Source organism: Orbicella faveolata, unplaced genomic scaffold (assembly GCF_042242905.1).
Source record: "Orbicella faveolata isolate gen_17 unplaced genomic scaffold, um_ofav_v1 contig_14, whole genome shotgun sequence".
NCBI lineage: Eukaryota > Metazoa > Cnidaria > Anthozoa > Scleractinia > Merulinidae > Orbicella > Orbicella faveolata.
Window position 1 is genome coordinate 10567015 of NW_028301541.1, and position 21796 is coordinate 10588810.

The 21796-nt window shown below is 39.5% G+C and overlaps 1 protein-coding gene across 1 annotated transcript; it reads right to left on the reverse strand.

Moving 5' to 3' along the window:
* Positions 1 to 186: 186 nt before the first annotated feature.
* LOC149113932 (uncharacterized) lies at positions 187 to 21796 on the reverse strand. Its single transcript, XM_089286568.1, has 6 exons — positions 21171 to 21796; positions 15838 to 17071; positions 14434 to 14690; positions 13843 to 14110; positions 7367 to 7438; positions 187 to 3382 (listed from the first exon to the last, which is right to left on the reverse strand). The coding sequence occupies exons 1-6, from the start codon at positions 21192 to 21194 to the stop codon at positions 1533 to 1535; spliced, it is 3705 nt and encodes a 1234-aa protein (XP_089142694.1). The 5' UTR covers positions 21195 to 21796; the 3' UTR covers positions 187 to 1532.

Sequence of the window (21796 nt, forward strand, 5' to 3'; positions counted from 1 at the left end):
TCAACAGCCTACGAAACTAGCGCTAAACTTTCTAACATTGTTGCACACCATTTGTTTTTTAGAAAAGTGTTTGAATGGTAGCATCCATGTTGGATTAATTTTGAGAAACATGTGTTTGTAACATTCATCTATGGGCGATTTTTGTCTCGCTTCTCATTCCCATAGACTTGAGGAAGAGACTACCCATAGTGTAGTCATGCCTTTTCAGCCTGTTTTAATAGACTGCAACGACAGTTGTTTGCTGTGAAAGGACACTTCAAATGCATACCGTTAGAAGTTTGTGGACATTTGTTACAAATAACAACAATAATAACTGAACAACAATAATTTAATAATAATAATAATAATAATGATAATGATAATAATAATAATAATAATTAATAATTTTACAAAGCTGTTACTTTCTGATGGTAGGGCAACGTCGATCAGCATGAGTGTCTTGTTCTTGAAGGTAAATTAGCAACGTTGGCTCTCCCTTCGACAACGCAATAAACAGGAACAAAACAGAAACCTGTGAGAACTACCAAGACTAAAAGAGCACGAGATTTTCACAGCACAAAGGAGGAGCAAAGATAAGAGAAACAAGGTTGACTAATGATCAGCAACAAAAAGTTGGTGGTCATTCGTTCTAGCTGACGATGAGTCTTAAAAAATTGTTTTCCCGCCAAAATGCTGATGCAGTAGAGGCAGTTAAGGTTGTACGAGACACTTCTTCGCTTTACATATATACAAAAGTGCGCCAACTCCTACTGCGAGAGATGCTCTTTGCCGACGACGCTGCCCTGGCCTCCCATACACAAGAAGGGCTACAGAGTCTCGTCAACTGCCTGGCTCATACCTGCCGAGAATTCGGCTTAACCAATAGCCTGAAGAAAACAAACGTGATGGGTCAGTTTCAAAAGCATCTGTGGAATTAACTCCTCATGGCCCATGCGTCCTCTCCGAGTAACGTAAACTTCTCGATATAAACCCTGTAAGTTTGCAGATGGCGGGAGACGTTTCCCTCATGATCCCTTGCTTAGGTACCAATGTGTTTTTGAAGAAGGTATACAAATACTGAACAATAGTTACAGTACGTTAGTTCAGTAATTCTAAACAAAACTACCTTTCAACTGATACAAGGTTGTTGAACTATTTACTTGCAACCCGAGCAACATAGCTGGTAGAAAACTAGAACAACCTGTGGAAAAGCAAAGCAAACCTGTTGACAGCGTGCTAATGGCTCAGTAGCTCTTTTAGAGCAGTTTTCAACTGGATGTCGACAATATTCTTGTTTTACTTTGGTTTTGCCTTACTTTGCTCCATGATTGGTGGTCAAAACCCGCACCACCTTCTCAACCAAAAGAGAAGCAAAAACCAATCGCGACTTACTCACGCGCATTTTCCCACGCTCAACAGTGGCTACGTATAATTTTTCCGATTGCTGATTGGTTCAATAAACTGCTTGCTCTTGTTGTAATTGAACAGAGTAACTACTTTGGTTTTACGACACTCAAATGAAAACCACTCTATGGTGCCAATGATATCATTTCTCAGAGTAAGTCTGAAACTAGTTTTAAACTGCATTCGTCCGAGAACTCCTGTGACAGTTTTTCGAGAACAACTTCTAACGGTGATGCCAAAGCAAAAGATTTATATCCAGTCTCGAAAACTCCGAAGAGAACTCCAAACCCTGACAAGCACTTGGGTTCAACTGAAGTCCCATCACACTTCTCGAAAATAACTGCCCCTGAATCCCCGTAATCTGCAAATGGGTATCTCTCACTTAGGATGCACAAGCAGTTATAAAGCCACTCTCCATCAGGAGCATAAAGCTCATCTCTTTCACTTTCTTCACGTGGCTGAGAAAATGGCTCTTCTGGTTCATTCACTCTGGACCCTTTAACCCGATCGAGCTTCAAAGAATCATGCAGGACACCGTCCCGTACCCTAAAGTAACGGCTATCCCGCAAATAAACTGGCGCTTCATCCTTCTTGCGGAGAAGGTCTTTTGAGGTAGTGAATCCTGTTGTTCGACCACTCTTACATAACTCCCGAGCGTTCTTTAAATCATCCATTGTTGTGCAATTTCCGTTGGGGGCATACTCCGTGCCAACTAATTCAATTGTGCCTATGTCTCTTAGTGCATCCACTTCATCTGGGCTCAACTCAGCAACAGCAGCATCCACGTAATAGTCCTTGCCATGCAACTTTACATTGTTCTTGATACCTTTTGTGAAAGTTGCTACCTTTCTTGGTGGATTTTCCAGACAATGCACAAACTTGTCCTTGTACTCCTTTAACTCGGGTAGTTTCGTCTCACACAAGGTCTTTACGCGCTTTTTCCGTACTTCCCCGTCATCCGGAAAATAATATCTGAAGGGCTGTTTGTACTTGTCATCCATGAATCCGACGATTTCATCAGGGTTTGTTGTATTTTCCTCAATAAGGTTAATATGTTGTCCTTCTATTTCTTCGACGACGTCGAATTTCCCTCTTACCCGAGTTTCAAAATCATCAAGATCATCAAGATCACCAAGAACAGCAAGAAGACCATCAATTTCACCTGCACGAGGTCCAGGGGCTACCGTTTTTAACCGCTGCATGTAGAATCTTAAGTTCCACAATGCGACATTCAGATAGTCGTCCAAAGCAGGATGAATAATTTCCGGCTGTTCTCCACCATTCACCACATGATTACAAGTCAGTAAATAAAACTTGCCGCGGTTATTTTCGTCTTCCACAATGGCTCCAAGAGTCCCAGATGCTTTTTCCCCTTGGACACCAATGCTGGCACCCAAACGAAGACGGGTGAATGACTTTTGTGCGTCATTTGGTTGCCATGGATCCCATGGTTTCCCAGCTGTGTGATACCAAAATCCATCCACCACATCCACACAGTACCCACCAACACTCTGAGGAATCTCAGACTCGCCGATCGGAATGTGTCCTTTTCCAAGTACATAGACAGTGATACATGGCTCTGTTGTCTGCTTTGATTCTGTTACTTTCAAAGAGGGTTGCACGGCAGTGACATTACGATAGTTAGAGAAGACATGTAGATTTTTACTGATGATATCACTGATTTTATCAACCTCATCTCCCTCTAGTCTTCCTGGTTTCCCAGAAGGATACTCAAGATTTTTTACTTTAAGCACTCTTGATCCCTTGTTGTACAGATCTAAGCAACGAACATTGACCTGTTCGTGTGCGAAGACTTCTTTGGCTGCTTCTTTCAAGTCTTCTAATATGCCAGACTTTCCACTATGAACGTATAAACACACCTCAACCTGGTCACATTCTTTTCTGTATGGCAAGACACGCACGCATTCCTTGTGTTCCTCTTCAAACTTCTTAGTTAATTTTATGAGATCCTCATCAGCCAACAATGGTGGACAATGTTCTAATGCAAATAAATGAAATAAAATATGTTAATAAAATTAATGAAAGGTAGTATTTCTTAATTTATACATGTATAAATATGGTAGCAGTAAACATTTGAAGGAGTGAACGGCAGTATTTATTGTACATGTTAGTGACATTGAAAGAGAAAGGAAATTCTTAATTCAACATGAAATTGAAGAGCTCGGTGCAGAAGAGGCGTAAGTATAGATTTAACCTGAAAATCTCAATTTCCCTAAAATTCGCTGTTATTTGGCCTACAAACTGGTTGTCATGTCTGAAACGTAGGCCTGTCGTTAATTTATGATTTGTAGGCCTGAATTTGAAAACTAGCGTATGACTTTAACCTGAGACCACAACAAAACTATGCATTAGATCGTTGTTTCTGTTTCTTGAGTTTTTAGCAAAAACCATATGCTTATTCATTGAATTCTAGCCCTCAGGTCACAAAATAAGCAGACCTACGATTTTCACATGATAATCAGTCTGCAGACTAAAGTAGAGCTAATTTAGTCAATGATGGTAGAAGAGCCCTAACTATCATGAACAATCAGCAACTATCGTGCACGCGGTCAAACGGCTTGAAGAAGTTCGTGATAGTCATGCAGGCAAGCTCAGGTGAGTCTCTAGAACCTGGCTCCTGCTGAGCGAATATGGTGTGTGAAAAACTTTCAAACATAGTACGAATCTTTCCCGGGGAAAGAGAGGAATTAACTGAAGATGAAGCTGGAGAGCGTAGGTGGAAGAGTGGACGGACGAGAAAATAGATACAAAGGAGAGACGAGAAAAGTTTGCTTGCTTTTTTTGCTTATGCATTCCTTTCATTTCTGGTTTGTTCTAGTCTTTCCTCGTTTGCCAGTCTGATTACGACCAACATTAAAAAAGCAGCTATATATACATTTAAGCCAATAAAAGCTGTATCAAAAACATTGCGAAGTTTTGAAGTTTAGGCTGCGATGCTATGGAGAACGACTTTTTCTTTCTCTATCAATCTTCTCTCTCCAACAACAACCACAGCCTGTCAATTTGGGGGAAACCTCTGATTATAAAACTATTATCTATCATGCACGCGGTCAAATGGAAAAAAATATCATCAATTATCCTGAGAAATTTGAGCAGGCTCAAACTGAATGATACCCTATGATAGTCGATGACAGTGCATGATAGTTGCTGGTCAAACGATAGCACGCGTTTCAGTTGTCATCAACTATCATCAACCATCATGCACTGTTTGGTCAGGGCTTTACATCATTTCTGCAGCGAGCTCTTCAATTAGCATCACTTCTCAACATCTCTTTTCAGGACTAGGTTCATTAGGTCTACGTTTATTTTATTTTCATCATACTTAAGGGTACAAAAACAAAATAAATAAATAAAAGAGGTAAAAGATATAAAAAGAAAAACCAAAGAAAAATGGCGAGGAGGCCCTAGGAGGAAGCATAGGGCTTATAGAACAAGGCTTCGTTATTACAATGCTGTTACATAATGAAAGGCCAACTTGCCAGAGATATACAGAAGTGGAGGAACTTGCTTTTGATAATTTTGTCTAAGATAAATGGAACAGACAGAAGGAAGGCTATTTGTTTTGAAGAGGGTTGTAACACTTAAATTTCACCCTACAAAGACTCAATCATGCGTAAATGAAACGCAAATGTCACGCTTCTCCTTTGGAGCTTTCACTAACGTTTCCTTACTGGAGAAATCAAAACCATAAACCTACGAGTGGTTTTTAATTCAATTCTCTGAGTTTAGTGGCTCATAGTCACTTTGATAGTTTAGAAAGGTTGGAAAATGTCGTGTTTTCTTTGAATTTGAGTTCTCGAACATAATGGCGACACTTTTATTAAAAAAGAAATTTTAAGATGTGAACTGACCTTCCGTGGGAGTCCATTTGGGTTGGCGAGTGTTGGATGGTTCAAATATATCTTTTTCCAATTTATTATAGTTGTTTTCGCGGTCATGGAGAAAATCTTGCAGTTCGACGTAGCCAATAAATCTTTCAATACCTTGTTTGACTGAAAATTCGTCGGTTTGTTTGATGGCACGAACAAAATTTAAACCTTTGTTAAAGGCACATTTTTCTAAATCAGAGAGCGGTAGATTTTCAGGAGTGGTCACTACTATGTTGTGAATTTCAAGTCATGGGTCGTTGCAAACTTTAGGACTTATTGCTTTAGCATCAATAAAAGAGGTTACTTCTAGCTGATCTTCTAAACTCCTCCATCGTCTTTAAAGTCTTCGTTTTTTTCACTGACACTAACACTGTTATACGTTTTCAGTGTTTTCACATGACGTCACGGCGGCCATGTTGGTGTCCCAAAACAAAGAAACGGGGGTCATGTTGGTGTCACAAACTAAACTTCTGAGAATTGAACTCTATTTTTATGCAAATATTTTCTTTTGTTTCAGTAAACCAATATGGCTGGTAGTCACGTGAATGAAAACGCTTTATGGCCTGATGAAAAAAACTATCTTTTGCGAGTAGACTTGCTTTGCAATATTTTGTTCTGTAATTACAAATGTCAGGTCATACAGTTAATTTGTCTGCTAAGTACCTTGCTACCAGGTTATGTATACATTTATAAACCATTATCACATCACTTCTCTATGTACATTAAAAGTAGCCCAACTAAGCTCCTCAACACCAACCTGATGTGTTCAAACGTTCTTGTCTCGTCACTATACAGGTTACAAAGTTCTGGATTAATTGACTTTCAAGATTTTGGCATGAATAGATTGTGCTAGCTAGCTAGCTAGCTAACATGCAACATACCAACCATTTACCAAAGCTGGTCCATTGAGATTGAAGTTTAATCGATTGGAAAGTGGTTAGACAATTGACGACATTTTACTGGACACATCCAGACCAACCATTACCCGAAACTGTTTGACTGAGAACAAAGTTTAATCGCTTGAAAAATGGTCAGACAATTGACGACATTTGGCTGGATCGCATGTACAGTCACAATGCCATAGAGAGATAAACTACGTTTTCACAATACTTTTCGCTCCTTCTGATGAAAGGCTTTGACCACATAAAAACACGGTTATTTTCATTGAAAGTCGAATACAATTCTTGTCGAGTAATTCAATAGAGGTCTCGATTTATCGAACCGACCTCTCATAGAAAGCGGTAGAAAACATGTCATCGGTGGCAGATCTGTCATGTGCTAGGCAACCGGAGTGATCATACTTCATTCGATGATGCTTCATACCACAACATTCGGCCGATTTAACGGCTATTCACTATTTCAGAGCAACGTTTTGAGATTTCTTTGGTAGCCTGGAGGGGAACGTTGTTGACCTTTTTGCTACAGTGTTAATAACATTAACTAACACCCCTTATTCTAAGCCAAACAAAAAAGTAGTTTTTGAGCTCATTTCACATCCTTCGAGCCGACCAGCAATTTGCATATTCAACGTTTACCTGACCTTGTGGAAAAATTATTAAGTATTTGGTAACAACAATTGTCTCGGCGTCTGTCATTATCAATGAACTGGCCGAAATTGAAGTCCAAAGCCAAAAGTTAAACCATTTATCATGATGTTTACTACAACCGAGCAAATATTTGGTTGAATTAAAAGGGATTCATTGAGTTTTCCTTGAAAGTCTAGACTTGTTGGCAGTGATGTGATTTTACTGATTTTTCCATTCATCAGTGGTTCATATAATGACCTCGCTTTGATTACAGTTAGCGAAGTTGACTGTTGCTTTCACTTCGCTGCAGCAATCATGGAGTATAAATTACTTAGTACATATGTACGGTTTTGGTCTTACTTATTCATACCAATACCAGTTCTTAGCCTTATGTACATGTACATAGTACTGTGGTATCCCACAAATGTAGCCTAAGGCTATTCTTTATTCAAGACCACGGCCTATGAAGTTGATGTCACTACAAAACCTAGTTGTGGCAAAGATAAGGGTGGCTAAATGAAAAGCTAAACCATTACTAATGGGCGGAAATGGAATAAGATAACTTACGATCTCGTTGCGTAACTCCTTGATGAGTACCTTCAAGCTTGGAATCTTCCACCTCGGTCCTTGGTGGCAAAGCTGTGAAGGCAAAATGGTAAGATGAATTAATTATAATAAATAATTTTGTTTATTTATTATCCATTAAGTTAATAATAATAATAATAATAACAATAACAATAACAATAATAATAATAATAATAATAATAATAATAATAATAATAATAATAATAAAAGGGCATAGAGTAGGACAAGCTTACGCTTTAGCCTACTTCGGGAAATTGGACGCTCCCGCCCACCAGAGTCTGGGGTGGCACCTTTGGCAAGTGCCAGCAATCCCGCAGCCACCCTGCTCTGGGTTACGAGCACTACAAACATGAAAAGTCGCACTAGGAATAATTCATGCCGCATCGGTCGTCCCGCGGATCAACAAGGACCGCGTCCCCCAGCGGGGAACCAGGCTGGGATCGAAAAGTCAGCCATTGGAACAAACTCCGCTCACGAAGTACTAGAGGACATCCATAACGAGGACAACCCTCACAGAGGCCCTCTAGCTACATCCACCGTAAATCCCTCTATCCAAAACTATCCAAATATAAGGATTTGGAAATCGAAACAAGCCGAATGTGGGGCATGAGAACGGAAACGATACCAGTTATCATTGGAGCACTTGGAGCTATCAAAAAGGGACTAGAAACTTATCTTGGAAGAATTCCCGGCCAATTAAGCATCAGTAAACTACGAAAGATAACCTTGCTAGGTACAGCACGCATTTTGAGGAGGGTGCTATCAAGCTAAAAACTGGCTATCCCCTAGTGCCCCAGGACCATGGTATGGTCTCGGCCCTAAGGACTCTAAGCAAGCATTACGTGAGGACGATAACAATAATAATAATAAGTGGTTTTCAGAACAGTCCTGACAAAGAAAAAAATAAAAAACAAAAATATTTACATTTACAGAGTAACTACACCAAAAGCTGCACTTTCTTTTTAAACAATAAATCGACTTAGTTCCCTGAATTTAATCTTGTTACCAATTTTATGATTTATTTACAATCAGTCATGTTATCTTAGCACTTCTATCTCCACAGCTTCATATTGGCGATTCCAGTTAACATCAGGATGTTACTAATTCTCTAACTGTTCGCTGAGTTTGGGGGTGGAGTGTTCTTATTAATTTAAATATCTGGTAAATTACTAAAACAAGTTTTGAATGTGCCTGAAAGGCTCACAATTACGCATAGGTCTTTTCATAAATAGCTCTTTCCTGATCAAAGTTAGCACGTTCTTGTGAGTGAAAGAAAGAGATCTGTCCGTTTTACCAACACAAGAAGCGTTACAACAAAGGCAACTTTGAATTTAAAAACAGCACTAGCATCTTGTCTCAGGAATATTCGTTTGTGTCAAAACCATCTCACCAGAGACTGGACATTAAAATTGAACGCGTTCTGAAGCTTTCGCTTTTAACTTATCTTAAAAGCTTTGTCAGCAGAAATGAATCACGTAATCCGAAGGGTCATGTGACACATTGGCCACGAAGAAAATATATTCATTCCTGCTTACGAAGCTCTTGTGATAAAAACAAAAGCTTCAGTGGGACTCCGAATGTATTTCATTTTCATCTCTAGTCTCTGTGGAAGTGATTCTGTCACAAACATTACATCTGTTCGGTAACAGCAATTTGTCTCTGGTGTTGCTAATGTGTTTCAAGTCGTCAATGTATGGGACAGAGAGCGAAATGGTGGTAGCGGCATCCTGCTGGCTGTGAGAGTTATGTTGGTGTGGTTAGCCCTGTTTTTAGCATTCTGCGAGACATGGCGTATGAACAAGTCGGGGATGTGCTGAAGAAACAAGAGTGCTAATTCAATCAAACCTTTGCTCCTATCAGCATTCGTAAGAGGTCATTGAACACTTCAAACAATACACTCCAATTCCCGGCGCTTGGCCAGTACTACTACACTATGTAATCAATACGTATTCAAAGGAATTCCCCAACACTGCAACTTTCCTTTATCTCATGTAACCGCCTTTACGGCAAAGAGTAATTTTGGAACCGTATATTTGCTTATCGCTCAATTTCAGTCAGTTCGTCTCTATTTTTTAAAATTTGCCTACTACATTTTTGTTGATCAGTCTCTGCCCAGAAGTTTCTGCATTACAAAATTGCAATGTTTTTTCGCCAGTTTTATGAAGCTCGATTTGGCGTAGAAATTTTCGTAGAGCTCTACGACTCTACGCTTTCATCACCAGTCTCCTCCTACGCGTTGAAAAGATACATTACCTCCAACTTCATAGCTTTTACCGTAGTTGTGTATTGTTACTATGGTTACCTGCCTATTTCGAAACACATTCGATTTCAATTTGTAGCATATTCCTTGCATATATTTCATGTATAATAAAGTGTTATTACGGTTTACATTGTTTTAATCGTCTTCAATTGAAAATTCTGTATTGTGTTTACCCTTTACCATCTACGCTCTACACTCCACAGTTCTATGTACAGACGTAGAGGCCAGGGTTGTCAGTAGGTTTTAGAGTAGCAGGTTCCATCCGAAAAGTAGGCGGCTAAGGCGTGCCAGAAAAACTTGCCTCGGAGTGGCTGGTCACGATATGCACTGCGCATCTCTCGGGGAGAGTATGGGAAGGTGGTCGCCCTCTCTGGAGGGAAAAAATTCTGAAAAATGATTCGCTGAGAGGCTATTTTCAGCAAGCATTGTGTAAATTTGAAAATGGTTTTCCCACTCTTAATTTGATCCTATAGTTCTGGAGTGTACCTTTGTGAGATAGTGATAAGTAAAGTCATGTTTCACTGGATATTTGGTAAATATCTTCTGATTCTTCCGTGATCTTCTTTTTAACAAAATTAAAATCAAGTAAAGTTCTATTTTCTGCATTCCATTTTGCTCTGCCGCTTCCGGTCACCATGACTTCCTTTCCTTCACGTGCGCACTGACGCGCACATCTTATCAAATCAGTTTCAAATTGTGTCACGCACTTTTTTTTATTCCCTCCGATCCAATTTGGGTTCAAACAAATTATTACCTGAACAACTTTATCTCTATTTTATTTCTCCAATATCATGCTCAGAACTGACCTACTCATATTCGGAGCCGGCGCAGTATTCGGAATAGCCTGTGAAATGCGCCGGTTGCCGGCTTATTTTGACAACCCTGAGAGGCTTACAGTTATTGCAGCAAATATTAAAGTGTATGGGGAATGTTTAGTGTTATTACGGTTTACAGTATTTTAATAATCTTTTCAAAGAACAATTCTGTATTGAATTTACCCCTCTACGCTCTACGCTATATTTTCTACCATCTACATTTTACTCTCTAAGTTCTACGTTCTACGTTTATTGTGTGTGGAGAATAAGGTCAAAAATCTATGCAAAATCTTGTTAACAGGATCTCTACTCTACGCTCTACGATCTACCATCTATATGTACCCTCTAAGCCCATCTACGCTCTACTCTCTGCTTTCTACCAGCTGCTCTCTTCGCTCTAAGCTCTACAATCTACGCCCTACGATCCACCATCTACCCTCTAACCGCATCTACGCTGTACTCTCTTCATTCTACCAGCTCCTCTCTTCGATGTACAATCTACGATCTTTTTCGTTTTTCGTTTAAAGAATAAGAAAGCAGCTGAGAATAAAAAAAACCTATATATACTGAATCATTAGTGTCCTTCATGTATATATTTTTTGGGCGGCCTATTGTAGAAGTTGTAGGGAAAAGGAATGTAATACTACTACAATTATATTCCTTCCCTCGTCTCACTATGCAGGAACTGGATTGGTAGTATTAAAAAAAAGTTTTACACCGATGATAATACAAATGGTTGACAAGCCAAACACGACTCCTATTAGTCAAGAAAGGAAAACTTTGACCTTCAAAGCTTTGCTCTAACAAGGACCTTTTCAAAGATCTCCGTTTTCTGTATGAAAACACGGAAGGGTCTTTATAGATCTCTCTTGACAGAGGCTGATTTTCTATTAAATGCCATTTACTCATAACCAAAGAGGAAATAAACACGTTTATAGGGTTAGCAAATGTTTTTTTTTTTTTTTTTTTTTTCATGGAAACTAGCAAACAGTTGACTGGGATTCTATTTACAAATGTAATGAAGTAAACAAAAGCTATACCAGGTTCCTCCATATTTTCAACAAAGTGAGTAATATACATGCACCACTTAAACATAAAGCAAATAAGCCGTGGATTACTTCGGGTTTAAAGAAGTCCATGAAAGTTAGAGATAAATTATATAAGAAATGACTTATTACTCAAAATTATGTCTTCCTAAACGAGTATAAATTATATCGCAACAAAATTGCTACCATTAATAGAATATACCGAGACTGCTTTTATGATGACATATTAACCAAATCAGACAATACAAAAGAGATGTGGGACAATATTAATTTATTGATAGATAAGAAGTGGCCAAGTTCCCATATATATAGCTTATTAGATGTTTTGGTGTGTAGTATCGCTACATATTTTTACGAGTTGTACCGTATTTTGACGAGCTCGTAGGGCGAGTCAAAATACAAACAACGAGTAAAAATGTAAAGCGATACTACACATCAAAACATCTAGTAACAGATTTATTATCCAACCACTGTAGTCAATAAATTTATCAATGCAAGAGGGAGAGTGTGACAGTTTTGCGTGCGCGCGTCGACCTGTAAGGCAAACAGGTTTTCTACTGTACAAATAACTGTACAATATCGCTGTATATTTGTACTGGTATTTGGACGGTATTCAGCGCAGTGGGATAATAAAGCAAAACTACTAGAGGATAATAAACAATACGAACAAGAGGATAATAAACAATACGAACCTTTAACTATCTTTAACTATCCAACTGCCTTAACAATTTTTTCTGTTATGTCCCTTCCATACTATCTTCACAAATGCCTAAATCTCATAAGAGCGCAACCTTTTATCTTTCTCAGAAACAAAAATAATTTCGTTTTTCACAAGTCTCTGAAATAGAGATATTTTTATTGCAAGAAAGTCTTGATATATACAAGTCATTCGGGTGTGACAAGATTCATCCACTTTTATTAAAAACCGCACCATTTCAAATATACCGTCCTTTAACATATACAGTCGAACCTCCGCTTGTGACCACCTCTCGTAGGCGACCACCACTCCTCAGCGACCAGTTTTCCAAAATACCAAAAGTTTCCCAGTCAAATCACTATATTTGGAAACTCTTGTAAGCTGCCACCACTTTTAGAGCTAACAGTTTGAAAATATCTTTTGTTTTTAACCTCCCGTAAGCGACCACTTGACAGATAATAGAGGGAAAATGAGATAATAAGGTGTTGTAACATTATCGCATTCCAGGGTAGTACAAGAGACGGAAATTTCTCCATTGGAAGTACCGGATTTTTTTTCGAAATTGACTTCTCGCATGAATGAAACATTTAATCATGTGGCAAGTCTCTGCAGTTACCATATGTTAATGAGGCAGAATCTTGGCCCAATATGATCTAAACACTCGTAAGTGACCCCCTCCTGTAAGCAACCACCTAGGCTTGAAATTTTGGGTGGGCGCTTACGGGAGGTTTGAGTGTACTTTTAATCTTTCTATCAACCAAGGCATCTTTCCTGATAGAATGAAACCTGCAAAAGTTGTTCCAATTTTTAAACAAGGTTCTCATTTCGTATGTAATTATTATCGACCTATCTCAGTTCTATCTTCCATAAGTGGGAGACGCGGTGGCCTCATGGTTAGTGCGCTCGTCTCCGGATCGAGCGGTCCGGGTTCGAGCCCTGGCCGGGGACATTGTGTTGTGTTCTTGGGCAAGACACTTTACTCTCACAGTGCCTCTCTCCACCCAGGTGTATAAATGGGTACCGGCGAACTTAATGCTGGGGGTAACCCTGCGATGGACTAGCATCCCATCCTGGGGGGAGTAGAAATACTCCTAGTCGCTTCATGCTACAGAAACCGGGATAGGCTCCGGCCTGATGAGCCACTTGGCTCGTACACAGACTTTACCTTACCTAATGTTCTAGTTTACAACTCAAAAAAATTATTTCCCCAAAACACTATGGATTAAGACCAGGTCTCACAACCTCTGACTGTCTAATTGATCTTATTGAAGAAATAACCTCCTCTCTGATCAAGGTCATTATGTGGTTTCCTTATTCCTGGACTTAAGTAAAGCTTTTGATACAGCAAACCATCAATTATTATTAAATAAACTTCAGTTTTATGGTCTACAACAGAGCAAATACAACTGGTTTCAATCTGACTTAAGTAACAGGAAACAGCAGGTGTATGTAAATGGTGTTGCCTCTGATTCCTGTTTTATCTCTACTGGTGTGCATCAACGATCCATTCTAGGACCTTTGCTGTTTATTATTTTTATTAATGACCTTCCAAAGACTTCGACGTTTTTTTCTACTAGATTATTCGCAGATGATACATCTTTAAGTAATGATCCAGATAAGAACTGTTGCATGAAGCTTACCTTGTTTGGGTTGCAGGCTGACGTAGTGGACTTCATGAACATGGCCCAGCACAAGTGGGTTGGTGCTGATCACATGACCATCAGGCCTTATAGTAAGGTCACGGTGATTTGACTGACTGCTAATCACATCAATGTATGTTTTATACCGGTTTGCAGTAGCATACAGAATCACATGATCACCCCATGTGCCATCTTGCTCCATGTTTGTAAGATAATCAGCCCATGACTGATATCCATCGATGAAGTTAAACAGATCTATTCCATCAGGCTGTAAGAAAGGTGAATAAAAAGGCTAACTTTTAACGAGGTCAGTACACACATACACGTGTGATGGCACAAATGTCACTCCCTAAAGTTACTTGTATAATGAAGAACCAAATATTGAGATCTTTTCTCAAAGTAAATTATTTTAAGACAACTAATCTCTGTATATGGCGATGCCCAGTTTTCTGCCATCTTACTGGACTGCAAGTCCAATTCAAATGATGACACACATGCTGGAGTCTGATTACTCAGAACATATTTTCCCGAGGCACAAATCATTGTAGAGATATTTCAACCCGAAACAACAAAATAAAACACTAAACTTACCAGTTTTGGGTTCTCTCTGAGGAACTGCACTATGGATTGTCTTAATTCTCCGTGCGAGATCTTGATTCCTTTCACAAGGTTCAGTTGTTCAGACAGCGCATGGAACATGCAGTTCCCTGACCCTTCATTGTCAGAAATCACAAAGCCTTTGTCTGATGCAATCTTCTCCAACTCTGCTAATAGGTCAGTATTACTGTTGACCTCGCTTACATGCCGTTGCATTTGCTGAAGATTCATGAACATTTGCCTAATCAGATCTAAAAAGAAACATATATAAATTAAAGTTATTGCACAGAGGTTAATCACTGGAACCTTTGGAGGGAAGGGAAAGTGCCATCTGTTGCTTCAAGTCCTATTTGCAACTTCACTTTGACCTGCAACAGCCCCACCCCAACTTCTGAGAACAATTTCTTTCATCAAAACACTTGATAAAGAGCTGAAAAAACTTATTGAGGGAAAGTAAAAAAACACACTTAGAGTTCCCAACACTTTCCCAGCTTTTCAGAAGGACCACTTTTTGTAGAAAGAAAAAGCCTTATATCGCTGCTAGGACCCCCTCCATCCTCACCCCCCAACTTTAGACCATATCTGGATCCACTTAAAGTAAAATTTGTTCTATAATACTTAATAAGAGGATCAGAGATGGTTTACTGCATCATTCTGTAGATATGCTGTGAAACAGATATGAACAAACAGGAGAAAACAACACCACACAACAAATCAGGTAAGTCTTAATTAGGTAACATATAGTCAAACCTCTATTAAGTGGTCAGCCTCAGGAAATAGCCTGCTGACCGCTTAATAGAGGTTGGCCCTTTAAAAGAGGTGACCAATATTTAGCATGTTATGGGCAAAACTTGAACAAGAAAGCAAAAGTAAGCAAACAATGTACATTTCTTGTTCGTAACAACTGTGACGCAAAATATAATTATGTAAGTGCTTGGATGTTCTAAGGAGTCCATGCACTAGCCAACAGATTTTAAAGTAATGTTTGTAAGTCAAGAGTCCCGCACCTTTGCCTTAAAGCAGATCATTGACAGTTTTGACATCTCATTCAACATGAAAAGAAAAAATCAGTTATGATCATCTGTGCGGTTGCTTAACTTAATTTTGTGAAGCAAGTCACTGACTTTGTTCAGCGCCAGTGAGAGTTCTTCATGACCATAAAACCGTGCTCTGGTTGACCACCTAATGTAACAAGGTGACTGTTTAACAGAAGTGAATTACAATAAAGTTAACAGCCAATTAGCAAACTCAAATGATGACTGCATCCACTTAATAAAGGTGACTGCTTATGGAGGGTTGTTTAACAGAGGGCTGCTTAACAGGAGGCTGCTTAATGGAACTTTGACTGTAATTATTGGTCATACCAATATAAAAAAATCAATTAAGTCAGAGCCTTACCATGAACCAAACTCCACATCTTATCAACAAGGGCTTTACACTGTTTTTCCCAGCTGAACTTCTCTTCATAGGATGTCCGCAGTCTTTGAATCTCTTGTAGTCGCTCTGCTTTGTCTTTCAGACATACAAGTCTAATTGCCTTGGCCCACTCTTTAGGGTCAGCAGAATCCACCACAAATGGCTTGCCTAGTGGTAAAGTGCGCAGTGTATCTCCAAATCCTGAGTTTGCACTCACAAGAATGGGAAGACCAGCAGACAAGGCTTCCAGTGCAGTTAACCCAAATCCCTCTGTCCTGGACGTCATGATGACAAGGTCAACTTCACAAAACAACTCTTTTAATCTTTCCTTGCTTTGTATAAAACTTTGAACAAACAACTGATTTCTAGAGATTCCACTTTGCAGCAAGTTTTCAGCAACTTCCTGCTGTTTCCCATCTGGTGCACCGACAAACACCAGATGATATGAGCTGTCTTTCAGTTCAACTATTGCTTTAGCTGCAATGTCGTATCCATTAACACTGAAGTCTTCAGGATCACCACGGCCAAAGGTCAACACTGTAAACTTGTCACACTCAATTGCTGCTCGTGTGATGTCCGAAAACTCACTGAACATGCCAGGTGTCAGCTGAATGATGTCTTGGTGTTTCTTGCAAAAGCGCAAGTAAGAGGAGTATGCCTCCGTCAACTTGGGTCCAACTGCTACCACAACATCTGTCAATTCACACAATTCTATTTCAATTCTGCTCTTTTCTTCACCTTTGGAAATGGCCTTTGGATAGTTTTTGTGCATTCCCAGTTCTTCAGGAGCAGTATGCAGTACTTGGACCCACTTACAATTGTGTAATTTTCTGATGAATTGGGCTTGTTTACCAAGCTTCCCTCCATGGCCCACTATGATGTCAATGGTAAGGTCTTCTGGTGGGGAACTCAGCCACTCAAAGGGGTCATCGTAGCCTGGGCGTCTCTCTACTTCTCTAATGGACACTTTGTGGCTTTCAGCATTCCTCTTCCCTTCTTCAGAACAGGAATATCGTGGGACTAAGAGGGTGACTTTTACTTGCTCATGTTGGGCCAATTCTGTGGCAAGCTGTCTAATTAGGGTTGACAAGTCTCCCTTAGATGAATCCCACTCACTGGCCAACAGAGTAACACTCAATGCTGTATCAGTTTTCCCTTGATTATCTTTTGCTGGTGCATCTTGTAAAGTAGCAATTTCGGTAGAAGGACTCAAATCCTACAAGAGAACCACACCTACAATTAAAGCTGGACTCCAGATCGAGCAGTCCAGGTTTGAGATCTGGCAGGGTCACTGTGTTGTGTTTATGGGAGACATACTTTGCTCTCAGTGTATCTCTTCATCCCAGGATATAAAATTTTATGTGTACCATACCGAGTATAGCAAATTTAATACAGACTGTGGGTAATCCTGTAATGCACTAACATCCTCCAAGGGGAAGCAAAAATGCAATGAAACGGTACAAAAAATGATTCAAAGAATTTATAGTAAAAATTTCACGTTTTGTCACAAAGATTCCTTTGTGGCACGCAAATTAGCTCGTGGTCGTGAACGCAAACTGTTCACGAGGGTTCTGCTCTCACTTTGAGCTAATCCTTTTTTATATCTTCTTTAAACCATTTTTCGCACAGTTAATTTTATCTAAACGACCCTTCGCTCTAAAAAACCTATTTGGCTGATAACAAAATTGATTTTTAAGCGACCATCACTATGGTGATAAGCTGCTTCCAGTAATACCCTTTTCTTTCTCGTCATCTTGATAATTTCTCACCCTATGCTCCACGCAGCCAGAGAAAGAAAGTAGAGATAGTAAATAAAAGAAATTATGACATCAGCGGTTGGGCTTGAACTCGTGACCTTCTGATCACAATGCTCCTGTACCACTTCTTGTTCGATTGTGCCATTAACACATCACTTGTTTCGGCTGGAGAATTTCGTATCTTTTAATCGAATGAGTCACACAATGTCTCTATAAGAGCCTTTTTGACAGAAATATCTCAGCATCAGAGTCAAGAATCATAAAAGCCTTTTCAAAGAAATGTTTCTCCAGAATTGAATTACTCCAATGTACATCTTATAGCAAACGAATGTGTTTGAATCTTTTTGCGGTGACCAAATGACTGGTTTTCAGAACACTAAATAAGTGAGAGTCCGATATTTTTTTGGACAAATTCAGGAAAATCGATATAATGTGTCGTGACACGAATTCAGTTCACGGCCGACCAGCGGTGGTCAAGGATTTCAGAAAGGTTTTCCGAATTGCTTGCACCTGTTGCATATCTTCATGAAAATATCATAGTCTAGGTTACACAAATTCTTCCCTTTCTTTGAATTTGTCCAACAAATGAGAGCACCAGTCATTTGGTGTATTGAAAAGCTTGACCAGCTGTCAGTTGGCTTCGTGTTCAAGTAGTGAATTTCTTAGAAACTCTACCAATATGTTTCGCTGTCAAATTAGAAAATCTCTTTACAACTAGAGTGTTGACTAAAAAATAAGCAGAAAAGGAGAAAAGGAAAAGGAAAAAAATGGAGTTCAAAGGAAAAGCGCGGTCAGAGAAAGAAACAAAGAGATAGTAAATAAAGAAATTATGACATCAAATGACTTGATGTTCATTAATCCGGCTGGCATGGCTAAAAAGGCCGCTTCTAGTTTGTCACGAATTTCTTGTTTTTTTAAATGCTAAATACTTTCCAAAGTACTAGCGAAATCTTCACATTCAAGGGAATGTCACACACATACGTCTGAAGTTGAACGAACCATCTGCAAATGTTACCCGAAGTGAATTACAGGAATATTGTTTTAGCTTTTGTACTCTTGAGAAATTTATAGGGTAATGTCTCGATGAAACTCCTGTTATTTTCAATGCCTGCAGAAGCATGAAGCAAGTCATTCTTCCATAACACTGGAGCAAAATGAAAAGAATTCACTTGGCTGACAATGAAAGGAAACGCTTGCTATTTAAACACCAAATATTTTCCAGAGACAACAATGAAACCAAAGCAGGCAACTGCTTGGCTTCAGTTCCACAGTTCAACCAACTGGTTATTCCAACAGTGATTTGCTAATTAGACTTCTCTGTAAGAGTTACAAAATATTTATGCTGTTTACAGCATTTTATTTTTGTTTCAAGATAACCAATCACTCCAAATGGATGCTGCAAGAGGTGAGTTCTTTGAACTTATGGCTAGTCTTTTTCAATGCAGAGGCATCAAAGTCAAGAAACAACAGAATGAAATCGGCACGAACCAGTGGAGCGAAATATTGTAATCAAATCAGTCTTTGTTCAACTTGAAAGTTTACCTTCTTAGTAAGACACAATGGATGCAACAAGCCATTTACTGGTGTGGACTGACTAATATGGTAATTGAATAAGTGGTAGTCTTCCCAAAGAAACGGTTCACAGTCCTTCCTTTTAAGGTTACTTCAAACCTTCGCGGGGCTACATTGATCGATTTTTTTTTGGTCAAGAAAATTAAAGTCCGCGAAGCTCAAGTTTGCATACTGTGAATGCTAGGGGTTCTGTTATTTCATTGGCTCGCGGCTTTTCTAGTTAACACATTCCTCTGTAAAGACGTGATATGTTTATGAATGTTTAGAGGGTAAAAACTTGCGCTCGCTTTTCGAGAGAATCCCTTCTCTTTAAATGAATTAATAAGGTATGCAGATTTGACGGTTTCCCATGAAATTTGGTCAGAACATTCACTGATAGATATGGAACAAAAGCGTGTCGGCGAATTCCTTTATTTTAAATACCTTCCTTGTGGCGGCCTTTAACGCAACAGGTTACGCGAATTTTTCGATAGTCGAACTTGACAGATCTATAAAAAGATAACCAATAGAAATAAAAGAAAATGCTGACACAGTTTTGGAGATTGAGGCTTTGTGATTAACACTGCACAGTTATTTTGCATGAACGATCACATTTGATACCCGATTAATTCGCTGGCACGTCAGTCGGTCATTTTGGAGTTGACGGCCTCTGCCGACTTTGGGAAACAAAATCCAAAACAAAACATTTTATCGAATTCTACATTTTATAACCTTTCTGTTGATATATAGTTTGTGGAGGTTTCCTTGAAAACAGCACGTACGAATTTTTTTTCTGGAGGACACCCGCAAAGGTTTGAAGTAACCTTAAGACGAGTTAAAATAGGCACATTGCAGCAGCACTTAACAAATCTGCAAGTCAATAAGCTGCAAAGTTTCAGACTTCAGCAGCAGAGGCTGCTAGTAGAAAAGTCTCCTACATGCCAATTTGGATTAATTACCATATTTAATTATAAAAGGCCTTATCACAGTTTCAGACACCATCTTGACGGATAGACAAAGTCTTCAGAAATAACAGTGTTTAAGCAGGGACCCTGATGTCAAATAACTTGTAAAAACCTTGCATGTCAAAAAATTTATTCCCATGCATCTGCGGGAAAAATTACAGACAAATGTACGAGAAATTAAAAATGCCACTGGGAGAATTTTAGAGCAGGTAGGAACCTCAGTTTCACATTAAAATCCTTTGGCTAGTAACTTCACTTTCCAGATATAAATTTTTCGACATTCAAGGTTTTTACAAGTTATTTGACATCGGTGTCCTTGCATAAACACTGCTATTTCGAGAGCCTTTGCCTACCCGTCAAAATGGCGTCTGAAACCGTGATAAGGCGTATTATATTTTATTTAGGGAACGTCCTTGATCGGGATAACCTCTTTCGTTTCCTTTTATGCATCTCTTCCACAATAAACTTATGATTTTATTTGAGTGAAATAACTTTCATCACTGCGCTTGTCTGCTATCAACACTAAACAGAAGTGGTCGCTCACAACAGGAGATCCCAAAAGAAGAAGATCCACAAGCACCCTATTCACGAGCTACTTTCGACAACCTCAGGTGCATTAAGGACAAGTTCATGGGCTATCGAGACAAACTCACATGCCACCGCTCATGTCACCCACATTTGAAAATTCCCATACATCTCGGACAGCCGAAGATTCTCCGCGCAATTTCCGAAACATCATTTGCCACTTGGAAGCCAATATGGCGGCTTGTTTACACTTAAAAGTGCCAAGAAAGTTTAGGGAGCGGAGTCGAATTCTCCGAATGTCTGAGCAGATATTTGCCGTGTTTCCATCTAGATCTTAATAGTAAGAGTAAAGTTTCGCCAATTTAACCTCAAAATTTCCTTTTCGATCAGTCGAAAATGCGAGTACCAAGGAGTAAATAGGTCTTTTCTCGTTTTCAAACAGATCGACATTTTACCGATACGATCCGGTGTGTATCTCAGATACAGTTCTAAATTCACCTCGAAAACAACAACTTACCGGGTTCCGTGAAGTGAATTCCATGAAATGAATTCCTTGCACTCAACAATATTCAAAGGACTGTCAATGGATTGAGGAAGATCTCCCTAACTCGTTGCCATCGTAGTGTCGTGGTGTCGTCACCAACTCAGGAGAGGCAGCCAATGTCGGTCAGTAGTACCAGGGCGCTTACACGCGTTGCACTTTCGTCCTGCGTGGCAGACATGTCTAACACCTTTTGACCAATTGTATCACAGGGAGCCCTCACACCGTTTAGAACATGAATAAAAGATGAACCTACCTTTATCGCGCGTGTTTTGTGTTTTGTGGCGGCCATTTTGAATTTTTAATACGCGCGCGGTGTGCTAGTGCGAGGTCTGGAGCCGAAATTACGGAAAATCGCTCGGAGCCTGCTCGGAGCTCTAAGAAAATGACAGTCACTTTATTATCCTCGGTGAGCGATCGGCTACCCCCGAGAATTTGCGAATTTTCCCGCCCGTCCCAGACTTCCGTAATTTCGGCTCCAGACCTCGCACTAGCACACCGCGCGCGTATTAAAAATTCAAAATGGCCGCCACAAAACACAAAACACGCGCGATAAAGGTAGGTTCATCTTTTATTCATGTTCTAAACGGATGTGAGGGCTC

What these genes read in the sequence shown, in the direction of transcription:
- LOC149113932 (XM_089286568.1), bottom strand. Translation starts at nt 21,194, where the DNA reads ATGGAATTCACTTCACGGAACCCG. An exon ending in TCAGAGAGAACCCAAAACTG is followed by an intron (nt 14,111 to 14,433) that starts GTAAGTTTAGTG and finishes CCTTTCTTACAG; the next exon opens with CCTGATGGAATAGATCTGTT. An exon ending in AGGAGTTACGCAACGAGATC is followed by an intron (nt 3,383 to 7,366) that starts GTAAGTTATCTT and finishes TATTTGCATTAG; the next exon opens with AACATTGTCCACCATTGTTG.